Source organism: Callithrix jacchus, chromosome 1 (genome assembly GCF_049354715.1).
Source record: "Callithrix jacchus isolate 240 chromosome 1, calJac240_pri, whole genome shotgun sequence".
NCBI classification, from domain to species: Eukaryota; Metazoa; Chordata; class Mammalia; order Primates; family Cebidae; genus Callithrix; species Callithrix jacchus.
This window is the reverse complement of record NC_133502.1, coordinates 100,041,850-100,061,328: the sequence shown is the minus strand read 5'-3', so window position 1 is coordinate 100,061,328 and position 19,479 is coordinate 100,041,850. Positions and strand designations below refer to the sequence as shown.

General features: G+C 39.1%; 1 protein-coding gene across 2 annotated transcripts in view; it reads right to left on the bottom strand.

Annotated features, from left to right (window-relative positions):
* Positions 1–5,397: 5,397 nt before the first annotated feature.
* Positions 5,398–19,479, bottom strand: part of RASEF (RAS and EF-hand domain containing) — an 80,640-nt gene continuing 66,558 nt past the window's right edge. The window contains exons 15-17 of one of the 2 annotated variants that reach the window (XM_035303786.3): positions 18,690–18,809; positions 16,127–16,203; positions 5,398–8,566 (exon numbers count right to left, since the gene is read on the bottom strand). In XM_035303786.3, coding sequence (XP_035159677.2) covers positions 8,461–8,566; positions 16,127–16,203; positions 18,690–18,809 — 303 coding nt within the window. In that variant the 3' untranslated portion in view covers positions 5,398–8,460. Of the gene's footprint in view, positions 8,567–15,717; positions 15,847–16,126; positions 16,204–18,689; positions 18,810–19,479 lie in introns of those variants that run through there. The other variant, XM_035303794.3, reaches the window with a different exon arrangement.

Sequence of the window (19,479 nt, the reverse complement as noted above, 5' to 3'; positions counted from 1 at the left end):
CTTAAATTATGATAAATATTGCCAACTCATCCCCCAAATGGGTGGTATCTATTAATACTCCAAACCATGCATGTGCCTGTTTCCCTAAATACTTCCTGACACAATTTACTATCAAACCTTTTGCAATTGACAAGTTAATCATTAGGAAAAGTGATATATCATTATAGTTTTAATATGCATTTTCTTATAATGTATGATATTGAAAAACTTCTTATGATAAAAATTGACACAGATGAAAACTGATTAGGACCCATTTGAGAGGTCTCCAATCTAAGGAGCCAGTATTCTGGAAACCAAAAGACCTAGGTTTGAATTTTGAGATACTGTTTTATTGAGGAAGCACCTACAATGTGCAGATATATTTGCTCCTCAAGTAGAATTCTGGTCTTCCACAATGCTGTTATTTATCAGAACAGATCTGATTTACTGATTTTTCTAAAGCTACCTTTCTGATAAGGGGAAGAGTTAGATCCATGTCTCAGTTAATTGTACTCCACGCCCTGTGCTTTTTCCAAGACCTGGTTTTACTAACTACTACCTTGGAACCAAAAGACCAGTGGATCTGAGATCAGAAAACCTGGGTATGTCCACCAGTCTGCTGCTCTTTGGTGGGGTCTCAGTTTTCTCAACTAATTTGTCAAAAACTTGGAGTTGTTACCTTAAAGTTCTTCCATGTCTCAGACTTTAAGACTTTGTAATATGGCAAAAATTTTGATGTCTTATGGGTAAAGGAAAATCAAATGTCCTGGATTATCCAAATGCATCATCACTCCATCTCCTAGAAATTGAGAGCTGATCTATTTAAACACCCCATTTAGAAAATAACTACCGCCTTAATCTCCTTCCTAGATACCATCAGCACTGGGAAGGGAGCATTTTTTGCTTTTGTTCATCTCTTTAGAACTGTTCCTCTATCACTCTCTTTTCTCTTTTTTTGCTTTTTTCCCAGTACTTATGTACAGAGTCACCTTAGGCTAAGGAAACACAACTGAAAAGGAACTAACTTTCTTCTAGATTACAGTTCATCTGAATGTTGTTTGTTTTTAACGTTTTGAGGTGGTCTGCAGCCTCCTTTCCAGAGTAAGGAAAGGCCGGTGAGAAGAAGCAGAGACAGAGCATCCCAGTGGTCCAAGCCTTTCAAGTGAGCATATCCCTTTAGACGATAAAGTTGTCATGCTCTTTATCAGTAAGATTCTTTAAGGAGAAAAAAATATCTGCAAATTAGTTGCTCACATTTGTATCACTCCTTGACCTAACTAGCACATAACTCACTTCATCTGGTGTCTATTTGGTGTTCTATGCGGAGAGGCGGGGAAACAGCCTGGCAAATAACTAGAAAGAACATCCACTCTGATCATGAACAAGGTGTCAAGCAATGTGCAAAGCACTTAACTTTCTTTACTTTTTAATGAGCAAACTAAAACTCAAGATATGTTTTGTGAGTTGCCCAAGGTCACAGAATTAGGAGTGTCGGAAGTGGAATCCAACACCAGGTCTATCAGAGTCCTAAGCCTAGCTGTACACAATACTTGGTACAATGATCTCTGTTCCAACTAGGCAATTCCTAGGTCTTGGAAGTCCTCTAGACATGAATTCTCAAGGGGGGTGATATTGTGCCCAAGGGGGAAACATTGTTTCTCTAAGTGGAAGGTGAGAGGGACCTTACTTTTCAAATGCATAAAACACAGCTATGACTGGGCACAGTGGCTCACGCCTGTCATCCCAGCACTTTGGGAGGCCAAGGCAGGCAGATCATGAGGTCAAGAGATCGAGACCATCTGGCCAAAATGGTGAAACCCCACCTCTAATGAAAATACAAAAATTAGCTGGGCATGGGGGCACACGCCTGTTGGATTTGTATGTTTTAGTTTTGCTTTTACCTTTTCTTGCTTCCTCAGCCAGCATTCATAACTCTAAAAGGGCTAACTAAACCAGAGTGGTTTCAAGGCAGTAACAAGGCAGGAGGTGGGCTGAAACATATTCCAGCAAGGGCCATATTTTACTTGATCTTCAATACTCCTGGCAGGCAAGAATTGCTGGCCACCTGCATTCTTTTTCTTCTGTGACATTTATCTCCCATAGTGTTAGCACCATACTCCCCTTGCTTGGAGCCTTGAGGGGAGTGTACCAGTAAAAAGAGATCAGCGTAGAGTAAGGTGGACAAAGCAGGAGGACCCAGCCCTCCTTCCCCCAGTGAGCTTCTAGGCTGCAGCAGATGATCCGAGCCGGAGGAGTGAGAAGACTTGGCACCACCAAGTCGGGCTTGGCATTTTGATTGCTACATGGGAATCCTCATGTGAATATATATGTTTGCAACTTAAAAATAATATGTTTTTAACTCAGAGAAGATAGGAATTCCTATTTCTATCATGTTTAGGAAAAAAAAATTACCTGTTTATTTTCACTAAACTCTAACAACCTTCATTTAATACGAAAGGCTGGCAACTAAACCTTGGTAGTATTATCAGTACCTGTGACTATGTGACCAAGAGAAATCACAGACACTTACAGTTCACGTTAGAGTCTTGTAGATGTCTTGAAATACTGTTCACCTTCATCCCTATGTCATAATCATGGTGGCTTTAAGACCTATCACCAGATTTTGTAGTTTCATGTGCCATTAAAGCAACAGTAATCCTGCTAGTATCACCAATTTCAAAAGCATTTTGGAAACAGTCTTTCAATATCATTGGTTTGCTTTATAATACTATATTTTATTTTATTCATTCGACAACATGATTCTGAGATGTTCCGGGGCTTCAAACAGGTCTGTGGCATAGAAATCTAGAGGAATCAGAAAATCGTGAGTCTGCTGAAGTGTGTATTCATGGAGGAGAAAGTTTACCCCCTACTCAAAAAATTATAAAGGAAGGCTGGAATCACTGGACATGCCAGGCACACAAGTGAATTGATCATGACAACCCAGTCTAATAAAGTGCTGTGATGGGCACTGGGGAAGATATGCATGGAAGGGAGGATCTGGCTCAGACTTCGGAGATGGACATAGCTGCTGGAAGTGATCTCTGAATTGAGGTGTGCAGGATGTACAGAAGTTGGGTAGGGAAACTCGAGTGGACAGTGGTATTCCAAGCAGAAAGCAAAGCCTAAGTAAAGGGCTAGAGGTGAAAAAGAGCATGGGGTGTCTAACAAAGAGTTTCCTATGCCCCAGTGTAGACTTTTGGTTGGAGAAATGTGGGAGGAGGCAGTATGTGGATCTTCCTTTTGTTTACAAGTTTGTTCTCAAACCACACCAGAATGTAATCTCATTGACACTCTGTCTTATCCACCGTGTATCTCCACTGTCTAAAACAGTACTCAGGACTAGTATAGTTGGGCTCAGTAAATATTGACTGACTTGGCGAGTGAACAGGCAGGAGCCAGATCACAAAGAGCCTTAGACATCATGTTAAGAAGATTTTAGATTTTATCTAAATGGTAAAACATCTGTTTCTGAAATGATTGAGCAAGAAGAAATTTGCGGCAAATTAAATAATTTTACCCCTAAAATCAAACACGAACTACTTGTAAGACTCTCTTTGAAAAGGTAATTATCCAGATCTCAACTTCTACTCCATACCCAGCAATGGGAAAATGTGCAAGAAAACTTGGACTGAAAGATATTCAGAAAGCCAGCATCCTAAGGACAATGAGGAACTCTGTAAATCTTAAGTCAAATGCTGTGAAATGTGGCTCAGGAACTACCAGTCAGACAGATCACAAGTTAAAGGACCTACGACTAAATTCTCACCTCTGCAAAAAATTAGTATAAACTCACAAATAAATCTTATATGTGGATGCAAAAATAATTTCAGGAAAAATAAAGAAAATGCATATTCCTAGAATTTTGCATATGAAAATTTATCTTACCCTGTTACTTCAAGTTGAAGTATTTTTATCTTTTTCTACATTTATAGCTATGGAAACATATTTCAATGCTGATATCTCGAGGAGAAAAGTTTTTTTTTTAATTTTAAATCTTGCAAAATAATATGCTTTCCTAGAGATTCATTCCCATCTTGTGGATTTTGGAATGTATCTACAGGCAATCTTTCTTTTTCAACAGACTATTTGTCACATTATAAACATAAAGGTCAGTTTCCATTTAGTTAAAGAACTCCATCATCCCACTACCATTTTCACTATCATTTAGATTCAAAATCCCAGTCAGGGCCCAGTATTTTCCTTATTCCTTCCACTACTTGATCCTAGCAGCCAATCATGATTCCATTCACACTTTTCCTAATTTTCAGAACCTTCTTTCTCTCTCCTTCTTTATTCCTCTGTTAATCCACCCTACACAATAACCTAACCTATATGATACTCCAACTTTGTGTGCATTGAAACACCAAGAATGTACATGGAAGGTAGTCAATGAATTTATGTCAAAGAGAATCTTCTGAAATGTTCTATCCCCCATGTGACCTGGCATACTCCTGGAGTTCTGTTATTCATTGGTGGCAGTACCCAGGGGTCTTGAACAAGACCAATGCAGCCAGTGGTGCTGCAAAATGTCTGTTTGTTTAATAGAGGGCAATCAAAGGGCCAGGCACTATTCAAGCCCTTTACATAGATTAGCTCATTTAGTTTTCAGAACAACTCCAAAAGAAAAGTACTGATATCCTTCTTATTTTACAAATAAAGAAGCTTAGATACACAGAGGTTAAGTCCCTTGCTCATAGTTACCCTACTAGGTCTGAGGCCAGGTTCAAACCCAGGCAGAGTGGCCTCAGAGCTCATACCCACGGACATTAAAATATACTGCCTCTTATTTACATTGTCCATCATCATCATGTATGTGTGTCTATGTGTGCATTTGAGGGGGGAGTGTTTGCAGAAACTCTTTGCAACACCTTTCTTATTTAACCACTTAATTCTCTGATCATCCATTCAACAATTAGTACTATTAAAGTATCAAGCACTATACACAACAGAAGGGAGGTAGCAGTAGACAAGGTGGCTAAGGGCATCTGTCTATGTAACAAGTATAAGGGCAACAAGGATGTTGACAAATTTTAAAAGGTGCTACAGGAGTGACAGCAGGCAGCCTCAGCCTATTTGGGGGTGCATGGAAATATGAAGGTAGAAAGAAAGGCGTGAGACTCAGAGAAAAGATCTAACTGTTCAGAAGACATGAGGATGGCCAGAGCACTGACATTCTTCCACAAAAGCCTCACTAGTCCTGGCTGTCCTGCCCCAAGCTGGTCTACTGCCGCCCTGTTGGCCAGGATGACTTGTCTGTGCCACAGCACTGAACACTGAACACCAGGCACGCATTCTTCTCTCCCAACACTCAGCTCGCCATGGCCAGAAAAGACAAGTGTTTTAGAGGCAAACACATCCTAGAATTAATATTACTTCAGAGATATCTGCAATAAAGCTGAAGGAAACACCCCAAAGGCCAAAGGAAGCAAGCTTTATTGAATTTACAATGCAGAAAATATTTATAGTCCTTAGACATTTGCATTGCTATAAAATTATACTTTATGGTATAATTATTAATGGTTTGAAGAGAAATAAACAGCATAAACAAAATATGGCCCATACAATGAAAATGTAAACCATATAAATCAAAATCATAAAACAATTATTCAGTACTCAGAGGCCTACTTAACATATACATATGAAATTTCTTTAGACACATACAATAAAAGCCCACAAAAACCATCACTCTGAAGCCGATCACTGTACAAATATGAAAATAAATCTTTATCTTTAACCTCAATTTTATCTTCAACAGGAGGGCTGTGCAACTTGGGTTTATGTGAATCACATCGAGTATTAAATAATCAAATGTCACATGTGTCATATAAAGCAGCAAGTGAAACAAATAAATTATGAAACTGCATGGGCTAAAAGTTAACAGTGAAAAATATCTCCTTATCCAACATTATTTTCCATAATGAAATTAAAATATTTTCCAATGTAGCAGGATGCATTTAAAAATGGAGTGTAGTATAACTTTGATTTTAAAAGCTCTTAAAGAAGAACAGAGACAGGGTAAATAACCTCCATAGTAATATGCAAATGTATCAAGTTAAGTCTAAGGTAAAAATATTAAATATGTTTGTCCTTACTGAAAATGTGCTTTAAATTTGAGAACCCCTTCATAAAATCAAAACGTCGGTAATCACCATGATCTCCCAGCATTGCAGCATACAGAGCTTTACATAGCTTCTCTGATTGCTAACCAGAGCTCTAAGTCTCTAATTTGGATTACATTACCATAATATTTATCAGGGCTCAAATAGTTAAAGACAATTGGCTTGTCTATCAAAGGCACCGATGTAATCTCATCAACTTGGGTATACTGACACGACAATCCAGAGGTAAAGACCACAAAAATACTTCTGTACTACAGGCATACTCTTATTTACAGATTGTAAAACCAATAGAAAGAGACACTTTGGAGAAAATAAATAAAGGCAACACAGTAACATACAAATTAACACAGTTTTGTGCAACTGCACTAAAACCTAAACATGTGTCCCATATATCAGCAGATATATATCAGACCCAATCTCACCCATCTCATCAAAAGATGCCACGAAGGTAAACAGCCATGGCAAAACTTCTGTTTCACCATGCCACATAATACTCCCCTTATTCTGAAATATTTCCCATAAACAAGGCATTCTATATGATTAGAAATGTAATCTTTTCTTTTTCTGGAACCAAGAAACAGGGATTCATGGTAGAGTTACTGTGGATAGATCCAACTTTCCAGCAAAAATATCAGATGTCTTCAATAGGGAGAAGCCGTGTTTATAAAAGTTAAATGATGATGTAGCTACTTAGAATCTTTGCATGTAATACATCGTGTAATGCCCATTTTTTAAAAAACTGAAGCTTGGGGAATTTAAGGTTCTATCACAAACACCATGAACAGAAAAATGATTGCTACATGGAATTGTTTTAGTTCAACAAAAATAAATGTTTTTAGCTTATATAGTACAATAAATAAGTTCCTTCAGCAAACTACTTGGAGCCTGGACCTATATGAAGCAAGATAAATTAGAGTCTTTTGTTGCAGTCCCACCCTTGACTCCTTTGGCTCTTAGAGACATTTCACTGGGGAAGTCTGGGAAGCAATGCAGGTTCTGGAAGAAGAACAAGCCCAAGCAGATCATTCGTGATGATAAGCCACCAGTCACATTAAACAAAGGACCCTGGCTCACCTTTGCTAATAACGATTCTTCTTTCAAAGACATTATTTCCAAATTACGCATAGTATTTCTTTCATTGATTACTACTGAAGGAAGTTAATGTTAGCAACTAGAGAGTTAGGGGACTTGCATTACATTACAGGTTATGCTTCTAAACCATGGGACGCTTTGAAATCAAAGGGATAGATATTTTCATTTTGCAAAATGTTAAATCACTCTCAGCACTAGTATACTTTTTTAGTGAGATAATTCACACCATAAAATTCACCCTTTCAAAGAACACAATTCAGTGGTTCTTAGTATATTCAAACAGTTATGTAACTATTATCATGATTCCAATTCCAGAACATTTTCATCATCTCCCCAAAGAAACCACACACCCATTAGCAATCACTCCTTTTCCTCCCTTTCTCAGCCTCTGGCAACCACTCCATCATGGATTTTTTTTTTCTTAGTGAAGAGTGACAACTTTCCTGGGCATTGTGCTTTCAGTAGCGTGTGGCTTTACATGTTTTCATTAGAATTTTAACACCAAATTTAAACAATGGGCTTTATAAGTATTCTGAGAGTATGAAATACCCTCTTTTATATACAACTATTTTTGTCTCAAACATGTTTCTTTATACATAAAATAATAGATGTTTTCATGTTTTTCTTTATTAAATTCTGTCCTTAATTCAGAAGTGAGAAAAATCAATATTCCAATATTAAAAAAGCAGGAATAACCACAGTTCTTCCTTCCTACTGCTTCCCACAGAATCTGTGAGGTGCCGAGGGCTGCAAGGCCTTGGAGGGCAAGCTGCTCACTTCACAGGTGAAGAAACAGATGCAACATGGGCTGGTGACATCTCCAAGATCACAAGGCCAGTGAAGAGAAAAGCCAGGATGAGAACCCCCTTTTAACAAAACTTTAGTATCAAATATTTAAATGCAGTCTTAGGTTACCCACAAAGTCAGCAACCACGCGAATCTAATTATGACAGTTTCCTCTACAGCTTTGATCTGAGCATGTGATTTCCTTTTTTAAAACCATTTTAAAAACATTTACGTGTTATTTTTTTAAGACCTGTAAGGACATGACTAGTCTATTTAACCAGAGAACCCAAATCAGTCATGGAGACAAAACAAAGAAGAGACAAAGTTCCAGAGCGACCTGAGAGCAGGGTTCAGGTTTCCTGTACTGCAACTCTCCATATGACAGTGTCAGTAGGATGCACCACTCGATTCAGAGCCAAACAAGTCACACAGATTCAGTATGCTGGAAATGGAGACTTCACAGGCCAAGGATGTTTGGGATTTAGCCGTTGCAACAATTCTTCATCTGTGGTGACCTTTTGGAATTGGTCCCGGTCAGATTGGTAATGGATTTGCTGTCATCCTTGTCAGTTCTCTTTTTTACTTCTCTGAGAGAGAAAGGAAGAGAGAGAGAGGATTACTGAGGTATAAAAACTAAGCCACTGATGGCACTGTAGAAAAGAAAAGAGCCATACTAAGTGTCTGCATGGCCTTCTAGACACTATTCTAACTGCTTTATAAGTGTTGACTTAATCTTTATAAAAACCATATAAATACGTTGTGCCCCATTTTGCATGTGAGAAAATGAGGGCAAAAAGAGCTTAAGACAGTTCCCTTAGGTCAGATGACCACAGAAGTGGGATTCAAACCATACAGTCTGGCTCCAGCACCTGTTTTCTGAGCTGTTTCTGAGGACACAGGCACAAACACACACACACACCCCTCGTCCCCTCACTCTCTCCTGAGGTTTCAGGATGCTGTAGAACCTGTGATACACATAGCATGCTCCTTAACACTCTGGAACCTGGTTTCCAGCTTCCTGTAAGGCTTGCTGAGCTTAACAAAAGCAGTGGTGATTTTATAACCATTCTTTAATTATTCATGATCATGGAGGTAACAATGGATTTACCACCATCCTTTTCTGTCCTTAAGTTTGTTCCAGTATTAACTGCTAGAGGCAAGACTCACAAAAAATGTTTTACTCTCCAAGATCTTATGAAAAACCCCTAGGGAAGTATCCTTCTAGGTGTAGCCCCTGCAGATGCTTGTGAAATATGAAGACCTGGAAGTCTTAGACAAGCTGAATGGCTATCTCTGTGGATGACATAAGTGCCTCCCTAAGATGGCTCCAGATAATTCTGCTCTTTTCAGTGCCTGATGCCTCTCCCATCAAGAGGTGAAAGTTTCCCCCACTACCCTCTTCGTCAGGGCTGGCTCTCTACCTGCTTGTAATGGTGTTCTGTGACTTCTAAATGGTGTTCCATGACTTCTAAACCCAAGTGTTTACAATGCTGGGCTGTATCAATCTCTACCCCCTTCAAAGTCCAGGGTTCAAGAAGTCCAGGGTTCGTCAATGAAGAGAGGCCACCAGAATGGCCCTGGGGACTGAGATGCCAAGTGGAGTGAAGCCACAAGGAGGAACATCCTGGTGGCTGACATCCAGCCTGAGCTACAGCCCCAGTGTAGCTGCAATGTAGGAGACACCCACGCATGAGCAGTCCAGAAACTTTCCAGCTGAGATCCAGCCACCTCTGCCACTTGTGAGAAATAAAAATTGGTTGTTGTTTTGGGGAACCAAGTTTTGGGATGGTTTATGATGAAGCACTTAACTGAAACTACCGGGAATCCATGTGCCTCCAGCAGAGCTGCGCTGCTTAACAAAAATACAATGGAATCCATACATGTCAGTTTGAATTATTTAGTAGCCATATTTTTAAAAGGTAAAAAGAAATAGGTAATATTAATTTTATTAATATATTTTATTTAACCCAGTATAGCAGAAATATTGTCATTTCAGCATGTGGTCAATAAAAACACTATTAATGAGATATTTTATAATGTGGAGAAGGCCTTCAAAATCCACTCTATATTGAACACAGTACATCTGAATTTGCATTAGCCACATTGTGAGTGGCTAGAGGCTACCAAATTGGCCAGCACAGCTGCAGAAGGTGCTGATAAATCTTACCTTTTGAAAACCACTGCACTGTGAGTTGGAAATAAGACATCTCAACCGGGAAAAAAAGGAACTAATTCTAGCTGTAGGCTAGCTGGTAAATGCAATATACATGTTTTTCAATATTTGATATATACCCCAAACACCCACACCTGACAGGAGATGGGTAAGTAGTATTATCCTCACCTCACAGATAAGGCATCAGAGACTCAGGAGAAGAAAGAGGAGACACAATTCAACCCTAACACCCAGGAAGATGCATTTGAGACTTCTGATCTCCAAACTTGTCAGATAAGAAATCTGCATTATTTAAGTCTCTACATCTGTGGGAGTTTGTTACAAGGACAACGGAAGATTAATACAACTTCCAATTGCAAAATCTCAGTCATTCTGTCATTGAATAAATACCCAATTTATGCTAGGCTCTGGGACCTTCAGCTAGTGAGTTTGAGGGAAGAGTCAAATGTCTAAATAAATAATCTTGTGGTCCTGAGAGAGCAGCTGCCACACATGCACAGTGTGTTGTGGGTTTCACAGAGATGGGGCTTCTTACAGACTCTGACATTGGAGAGACCTTGTGAAAGAATAGAAAAGAGATTCCAGGTGCAGGGAACAGCATGCAGAAAGGCAGAGGCATAAAAGAGCTTGGCCATGATTGGATGCAGTTTGCTATGTCTACAGATTATCACTCATTTGGGAAAAAGAGCTAGAAATTCAAAAAAGGTAGTTGAGGTCAGACTGCATATTAGTTTATTTACATGTTGCTGATAAAGACATACCTGAAACTGGGAACAAAAAGAGGTTTAATTGGACTTACAGTTCCACATGGCTGGGACACCTCAGAATCATGGCAGGAGGCAAAAGGTACTTCTTAAATGGCAGCAGCAAGAGAAAAATCAGAGCGAAGCAAAAGCAGAAACCCCTGATAAACCCATCAGATCTAGTGAAACTTATTCACTATCACGAGCATAGCAAGAAAGACCAGCCACCATGACTCAATTACCTCCCCCTGGGTCCTTCCCACAACACACGGGAATTCTGAGAGACACAATTCAAGTTGAGATTTGGGTGGGGACACAGCCAAACTATATCATGCTGTGAAAGGCTATCAGCCACATGCTAAGGAGCTGGGACTCTGTGTTGTCAGTAGGATACCAATGTAGGGTTGGATGCAAGAAAGTAAATATTAACTGGATCTTTATTTATAAAGATTATCTGATTACAGGGTAGAGGATGAACAGATATTAGAGAAACTCTGAGGCAGAAATTCTTGCACTAGCCCAGGTAGGGAATTTTGAGGCCTGAATCAAAGCAGAAAAACGGAGAAAGTGAGAAAGATGCATGGATTCAAAAGAGACTGAAAGACTATCTTCAGAAGCCCCTGGAGGCAAGGGATAAAGCAAGAAAGAAAAAGAATCAAGACTAACTCCAGGTGACTTGTTTAATTATAATTTTGGTAGATTCCTGAGAAAGGGAATACAGATTGGGGAACACGTTTAAAGCCACATAAACACAGTAGGATTTGGATATGCAGGGTCACCATGACTATGGAGCTTCCAGTGGAAGGTTCACTCCATGCTTTCAGGATTTTAAAAAGAGGTGGGAGTTAAAAATACAAAAACTGAAAGTCGCCAGCTAGAGATGGTTCCAGAAGTCATGTGGATGGAAGACACTGGGCAGACAGAGAACGAAAAGGAAGAGAGGACGGTAGAGACCCTGAGATTATCAACATTTAAGCAAGCCAGTTATTCAAGTTGGTGAAGAGTCCCCACTTTGCCACTTACTAGATGTGTCACTGAGCAAGCCGATTAAGTAATCTAATTTCTAATTTCCCTAACTGTAAAATGGGCACAATAACTATAGTATCCTTACAGAATGATCTACATCTCTCTCTTCTTGCCAATGGCCTCTATCAGCTACCTACCATATGGCTATATGGCCATCTACTGTCATTTTTTTTGTTTTTCTGTAATGTTAAATTGAAAGGTCAGTCTTTATTCCCTTGATGTCTCTATTGAACATAGTATGGGGCCATGTACACGCTAAGTGCCCATAATGCAGACATTATTGAACCCGAAAGCAAATATTAAGGGGGAAGGTATATACCCACATTTTCATCTGGCCTTCAGCCTCTTTAATCCACCAAAAAGGCAGGCATGCTCCAGTTTAAGGAAATTATACAGATATAATTCCAGACATCTAAAACAGATTTAAGGCTGGGAAAATTAAGTCCCCTCACCAAAAACTACCATATGCTTAACAACTGCAGTTTAAATGACTCAGTCTTATGGACAGAACCCACTGGGCTCAGCTCTGATGCTGAACTGGCATGTTAGCCTAAGTTTTTTGAGGTTTTTCTCCAATTTCAGGCAGTTGATAATTAAATGCCTCTTGAACTTGAATCCGTTGCAAAGTGTTTAAAGGCTGTGGTTCTGGAATGGCAAATTTACTTACTAATGTGACAATGATTATGAAAGATGACCTATCAGCACTAGAGGGAAATTGCATTTCTAGGAGAAACTCTTCCTGGGGTTGAGAGATTTTCTAAGAAAATACAGAGTAATTCAGGTTGTTAACCAAACATTTATGGCCTCCCTTTAAAAATAAATTGTTTCAAACAGTGCAAACCCATACTTTCTTCTAGTTTTATGACATGATATGATCTCAACCTATGAAATCTAAACTGAAAACATACATGTTTTGCATTATACATACATTTCCCAAGGTTGTAAAACTTTTAAAAATGATAATTTTACCTGTGGAGACTATAACATTTCCTTTTAAGGGTTGGGAACTTTGACAAGCAATTCCGAATGCTGGGTATAAGGCAATTAAATTCTTCATATGTTTGCTTTATTTATATATTTTATATTTAACACATCACTAACATCACTAGAAGCCCAAAGCCTGGCCATAATGCAATAACAATAAAACAGAAACCTTTATGATAAATGATTCGCAAGAAGCTTATCTGATTTCTTGTCTAAAGCTTTAAAAAAAACAACTATAACCTGTCCATTATGGAGCTGAAATAACCTAGTTATGAAAATGCCTTTGCACACCAGTTGTTTTAAGTAAACATATAGAAGCTGGGGTCTAAGCTTTACTGTAAGCAGGTCCAATGCCTGGCTGACCCAACATGCCACATAGGAGCAGAAGGGAGGAAAGGCACAGGAAACTTACAGCCTCACCCATCTTTATGACATAATAAAGAGAATCGATTCTTCACTCTGGGTGTGACCTGGGCACTTTGGAGCCATTTAACTTTAATATGACCCCATAAGATAAACAGAGCATTAAACAGTGATTAAGATATTCAGTGGAGTACAGGCTGTCATATACAGAGTCACAGACTGTTAGAATTATAAAGGATCTTTGGGATCATTTCCTTCAGCCCCTGTCCTCATTTCATAGATCAGAGTTGCCAAAAGAAAGACAGGGACTTGTTCAAGACCTCACAGCTATTTGGAAGTATATTTAAAAATCGACTTTGAGCCTCCTGACACCACAATCCTCCAATATGCTGGGCAGCAGCCAGTATCCATATGCAAGGCTTGACCTGCTGCGTCTGTTACTGCTGCATGGGAGCAGCAATAATGTACTCTGCTGACCAAGGCTAAGGCACCCCAGTGATGCTCTGAAGACCGCAGATCCTTCCCTGCCGCCATCTGCCCAGCCACTGTATCACTTCCATCCAGCAGTTCTCAGCAACATATTAATGAAACACCAGCACAACAATTTGAAAAATAAAAACCTGACAATTCAACAGTTATTTGATCTTTAGTAAATTCAACTTCTGCATTTTACTGAACTCTCCCCTCTTTACTGAATGTAGCTCGTTTGGCCAAAATAGCTGGCGATTCCTGTGCACCCACAAGTGCATGGAATCTGTTAGTCAACCCGACACATAAAAGTTTTACTCTGACTCTTTTTTCACAAATGTGATAATGTGATTATCAGCTCATGATTCTCCTACTATTCACAGGCAAAAAGAAACAAAGAAACAAAAAAAAACACATAATTTAGTTGAATGTATACATGTTCAAATATCGTTTTCTTTTCTTTTAAAAGGTGAAATGGTTTGGAGGTTTGTCCCCTCCAAATCTCATCCTTCAGTGTTAGAGGTGGGGCCTCCTGGGAGGTACTGAATCAAGCAGGTGGATGTCTCAGAAATGGCTTAGTTCCATCCCCTTGGTGATGAGTGAGTTCTTGCTCTGAGTTCATAGGAGATCTGGTTGTTTAAAAGATTGTAGCCCCTTCCCTTTCCTTGCTCCCTCTCTTCTCATGTGACACGCTGGCTCCCCTTCACCTTCCACCATGAATAAACGCTCCCTGAGACTTCACCAAAAGCCAAGCAGATGCCAGCACTAAGTTTCCCATAAAGCCTGCAGAACCATGAGCCAATTAAACCTTTTTCTTTATAAATTGCACAGTCTCAGGTATTCCTTTATAGAGATGCACAAAACAGCCTAATGCAAAAGAAAAAATGTTCTAGGTCACATTCAAGGTTAGGACTGTTTTTCCTTTAAATAAAAATGACTCCCAGTGATGTAAAGGGAGATGGCTATCTCTCCTGGACTGATGTCAAAGAGGAAAATGTTCAAAGACTGAGTGTGAATACAGGACATCTGCCAAACCTGCCACAAACTAATGTCACGCAGGCCCCCCAAGTCCATTTCCTGATTCTTTTAAGTGAGGGCAATAGTCTATCCCATAGTCCTAGTCTAAGCATTCTATTAATAGAACTTTATTTTATTAAGCACTATAAATGCCAAATCATTAATGTGTGTGTGTGTGTTTGTGTGTGTGTGTGTGTGTGTGTGTGTGTGTGTGTATCTCTGTCTCTCTTCTTTTTTATTAAATAGAGACAAGGTCTCATTATCTTGCCCAGGCTAGTTTCAAACTCCTGAGCTCAAGTGAACCTCCTGCCTCGTCTCTCATAAAAATGAGTTTAAGGTAACCACTCAGGAATTAAATATCCATCAAGAGTCTGCTTCCTCTTAGCTAGCAGTTAACATACCCTCCACCCTCCTTCCTGCTAACTTTTCCTTACTGGATCCAGCAGCCTCCATGTTGCTGAAACCAATGGGATCTGCTGGGATTACAGGTGTGAGCCACTGCACCCAGCCCTAGGTTATTCATTGAAAAACAGCATTAAAGATATTGCAAAGTATTTTAACTATCAATGTTCACTAGCAGAAGAAGGCAATTATCATACTAAAATTAAGATTCTTATAAAATTTTACAAATAAGCAAAAAAAGAATGACATGCCTAAAGTTATATTTTAACTGTCTGCAATTAAAGATAATTGCTCTGAATTTTGTAATGCACATTTTGATTTTTTTCCTTTTTTGATATTTAATCCCTCTAGGCCAGTAAAGAATAATTTTTCATTTATGGCAGAAAACTAAGCAGAAGGGAAAAATCTAATGTATAATATTATTTCTTAAGAATTACTTCAAGGATTAAAACACATACCTGTATATCCAAGTTCTTTAGTGATTCCATTTTCATTCTATTGTACATCCAAAATGTTATTTATTATTAACACTATTGCCTTAGCTTAATAATTACCTAGGTAATAATTCTGACGAAGTGTTTCCAACTGGCATGACATACAATTTGCTTTGTTTTTTTTCCCCTTTTGCCCGGGAAAATATCATAATAGATAGTTGCATTCATAATAGTCTCTTGTGTTTAAAATCTGGTTCCTGGAAATGATTCATACACATCGACTATTAGCTTTGCGGTGACATTTTTCAGAAATGTCAACACCTCAGAAGCACCTCTTTTCTTTGGCAGTAAAGATATTTTGCCAGTGTTCACAGCAGCACTGACAGTTTTTATAATATACATATATTTATTTCTCCCACCATGACTGAAAGATAAGAGTGTTTTCCCACATACATTCTATCTGTACATTAAGGACAAGAAATGTAACATATGCAACAAGTGAAAATTCAGTCCTCCATCCATTTTCCCAAGCTTTACCGAGCAAGGTGCAGAACGGCTTCCACTATGTTAGAACCATCTTTGGCACTTGTTTCACAGAATAACGCCCCATACGTCTGTAGAAAAGAAATATACACAATTAAAAGAAGCCCTTCATTGAGGTTCCTGGAATTTTAGCTTTTAAAATCAGTAAAATAAAAATATGTTCCTATTGAGCATGCTAAGAGTAACTAATAGCTAAGAAACTGAATTCAGAGTTCTAATACTTACAAAGAAAATGGTTAAAGCATAGGTACTCCAAGAACAGTTCCAAGTTGGAGGATTTTTACTGTACATTTAAAAAATAGATAAGTTCATGTTTTAAGGTTTTTATTTCCAACAGTCAAATGCATGCTACCAAATGTTCTTTATCAAATATTCTGAGACAAAGATGACTTTAAGGTAACCACTCAGGAGTTAAATGTCCATCAAGCGTCTGTTTCCTCTTGGCCAGCAGCTAACACATCCTCCTTCCCGCTAACTTTTCCTTTCTGGATCCAGCAGCCTCCATGTTGCTAAAACCAATGGACATGTTCTAGTCCTCCATCATTCAACCTCCCAGCCATAGTGTATAAGGTACCATGTCACATTCTTGCTTCAAACTTTCAATGTCTCCCATTCCTCCTCAGCGAATGTGTAAATGTTTTTCCAGGGCCAATGAGGCCCAGCTTCACGTGGCCCCAGGAAAGCTCTGAGCTTCACCTCCCACCTTACTCATCCCTCCTCACTCAAAGAGCTACAGGCTACAGTTACCCCAGTCTTCCTCTAGTTCTCCAATGTCCACAAAGCCTTCTTATCTTGAGACCTTTGTACCTGCTCTTCCCATAACCTAGGTTCTCCCCACTCTCCACCAGTCTGACACCTACCTACTTTTGGGATTTTTAGGTAATCCTTCCTTCAATTTAAGATTCAGTAGTTCTTAACCCTGAAAAGTTTATATTAGGATTTTCCATCATAAATCTTCATAGCACTCTGTGTTCTCCCTGCATAGCAGTTACCACAAGTAATTGCTCAAGTTATTTTTGTGTGCCTCTGTCTGACCAGCTGGACACTTTCTCTTAAAAAAGTAGAACTAAGTGTTGTGGGCCTGGGTGTGGGTAAACAGTCCTGTGTGGGATAAGGGAAGGAGGAAACACTTGCTCTAGAACAGGGAGAATGAGAAGAGCCAGGAAATGGGGAAAGACAGCACAATGGGACCTTTACCCATGAGCCCCGAAATCCATGGAAAATCCGTAAACATCAGAAAGCAAATGCATTTCTGATAGAAACAGTCAGTGCTCCCGCTGACTTCTATATCCAGGATGTTATGGGGTGAAACAGAGACTGCCTTTGAGGATGCAGGAGTGTGGAGGTCATGAGATACATAAGGAAGCAAACTTTGGGAACTCTGTAAAATCATGGAGAGGGAATCAAGCCAGCAAGCTGCCAAGAATAACTAGATCTCGAAGTGGCTGTGTTGAAAGTGCCTAGCATGTAGATTTCATGATTTTAACATCTGTCTCCCCCAGATAGTAAACAACACAAGGGCAAGGAATACTCTCTCAGATAGTAAACAATACAAGGGCGATGAAACAATGTTTGTTTCATTCTCTGCTCTTGGTTCAGCACAAAATGAAGTGTTTTTTACATGGTGGACACCAATAAATATGGGTTGAATGAATCTCTTCTGCATTTCATTGCCTAGTTTTGACATTTATCACATTTGGTTTGCAGTTCTAAATTTTAAAACAAGAATGATTATTCTAGCTTAAAATATTAAAACTGAAACTTTTTGAAGTTCACATACATATGCTTCAGAGTAGTCCCTTCCTGGTGCTGACAACAGACAACACTATCAACATCAAATCAGACGGCTGCAATATGAATTTATTTGACCCACGGTGCATCTGACTACTTGTCTGAGTAAGACAGGTCAGAAGAGAGCCAGGTAGCATTCTGACACAATGACAGATGACACTGATGGGAGAACAAACACTGCCCATGACAACAATCTAAATAGGAATGAGTTTATTTCTGTATACAAATGCATATCCCAAAATACATATGCATTTGTATATGGGAATGATTTTTTATATCAAATAAGCACAAATCTTAGAAAAGAAGTCTTCCAACGCCCTTCCACACAGGTGAGACACTGTACCATCTTCTGCCCTTGGCATTGTAACCCTCTGAAACCAAAGCCGTCTTTTCAAACTAGGACACCATTTTCTTCCTTTACTTGGATTCCAGGACTAGAGAAGGAGTCTAGGAAGTAGGTAAGAGGGAGGAGGAAGATTATGGGATTATTTAGGTTCCCATTTGTCAATGATACTCAATGGGAGAAAATGACTATGAGCTTGTTTTACTTTTGTGAGGGACTTAATCCTTGGCATAATTACTTACACTTGTAAAAAAAGGTAGAAGTCATGGCAGTTCTGCCTGTGTTAAGAAGGACAGACGCCTCAAACCGGGGAGGTTTATTAAAGAACCTCTCAAGCAAAGGTAGACAAAAGTGAACGGTACTGACTTCAAAGCCACTAAACCCCTATGTTCTCTTCCAATTCCGAGGCATCTTCACTCTTACCATGGCCAGTTTTTCTCCAAAGTGCCCTGGGACACATTTTTGTCCCTCTCCAGCAGCAGTGTCACGAAGGTCAGCCTTGTTTCCAACCAACATGATGGGAACACTCTCATGGGCAGCATCCTACGAGGAAGGGGAAAAAAATGGGGCACACATCAAATCTGGACAAATTATGATGACCACATCAACAATGGCAACAACAATTACCATTTCCCTTTGCCCCTTTTGTGCCAAATCCTTTATAGAGGATATCTTTAAACCTCAAAGTATCTCTAAAAACAGCCATACATTTTCCCATTTACAGAGAAGAAAACTGAAATTCAGAGAGGTCAAATAAGAAGGTATAAGGGTCAGGGCCTGGGTCCAAACTAACTCCATAACCCTTGCCTCTATATAATGCTCCATCCTTAGGTTAATGAAAAGGTTAAAAGGCACTGGGATTAATCAGTTTTATGGCAAAGGAAACACATACCTGTTAATTTCTTATCTTAAGCACACAGAGCACTACAAGCCAATATAAACCCAGAAGGCATGACCAGAGAATCATATTTGGCTGTGGTGCCCACAGAATTTTCTACAACTGTTACTTCAAACAATAGTGATCACAAGTCAAGTTCATTATTACAGTTACAAAATACACAGTAATTTTTCAGCTATAATGAAACAAAATGGGCATTTGGAAGTTCCACACTCACTGCTCTCCGGTTTACAACAAAAGCAAAATATAAAAGTCCTGAGGTCAACATTTTTCTGAGAAAGTACCAATCTTTCAAAATAATAGATTCTAAGATAA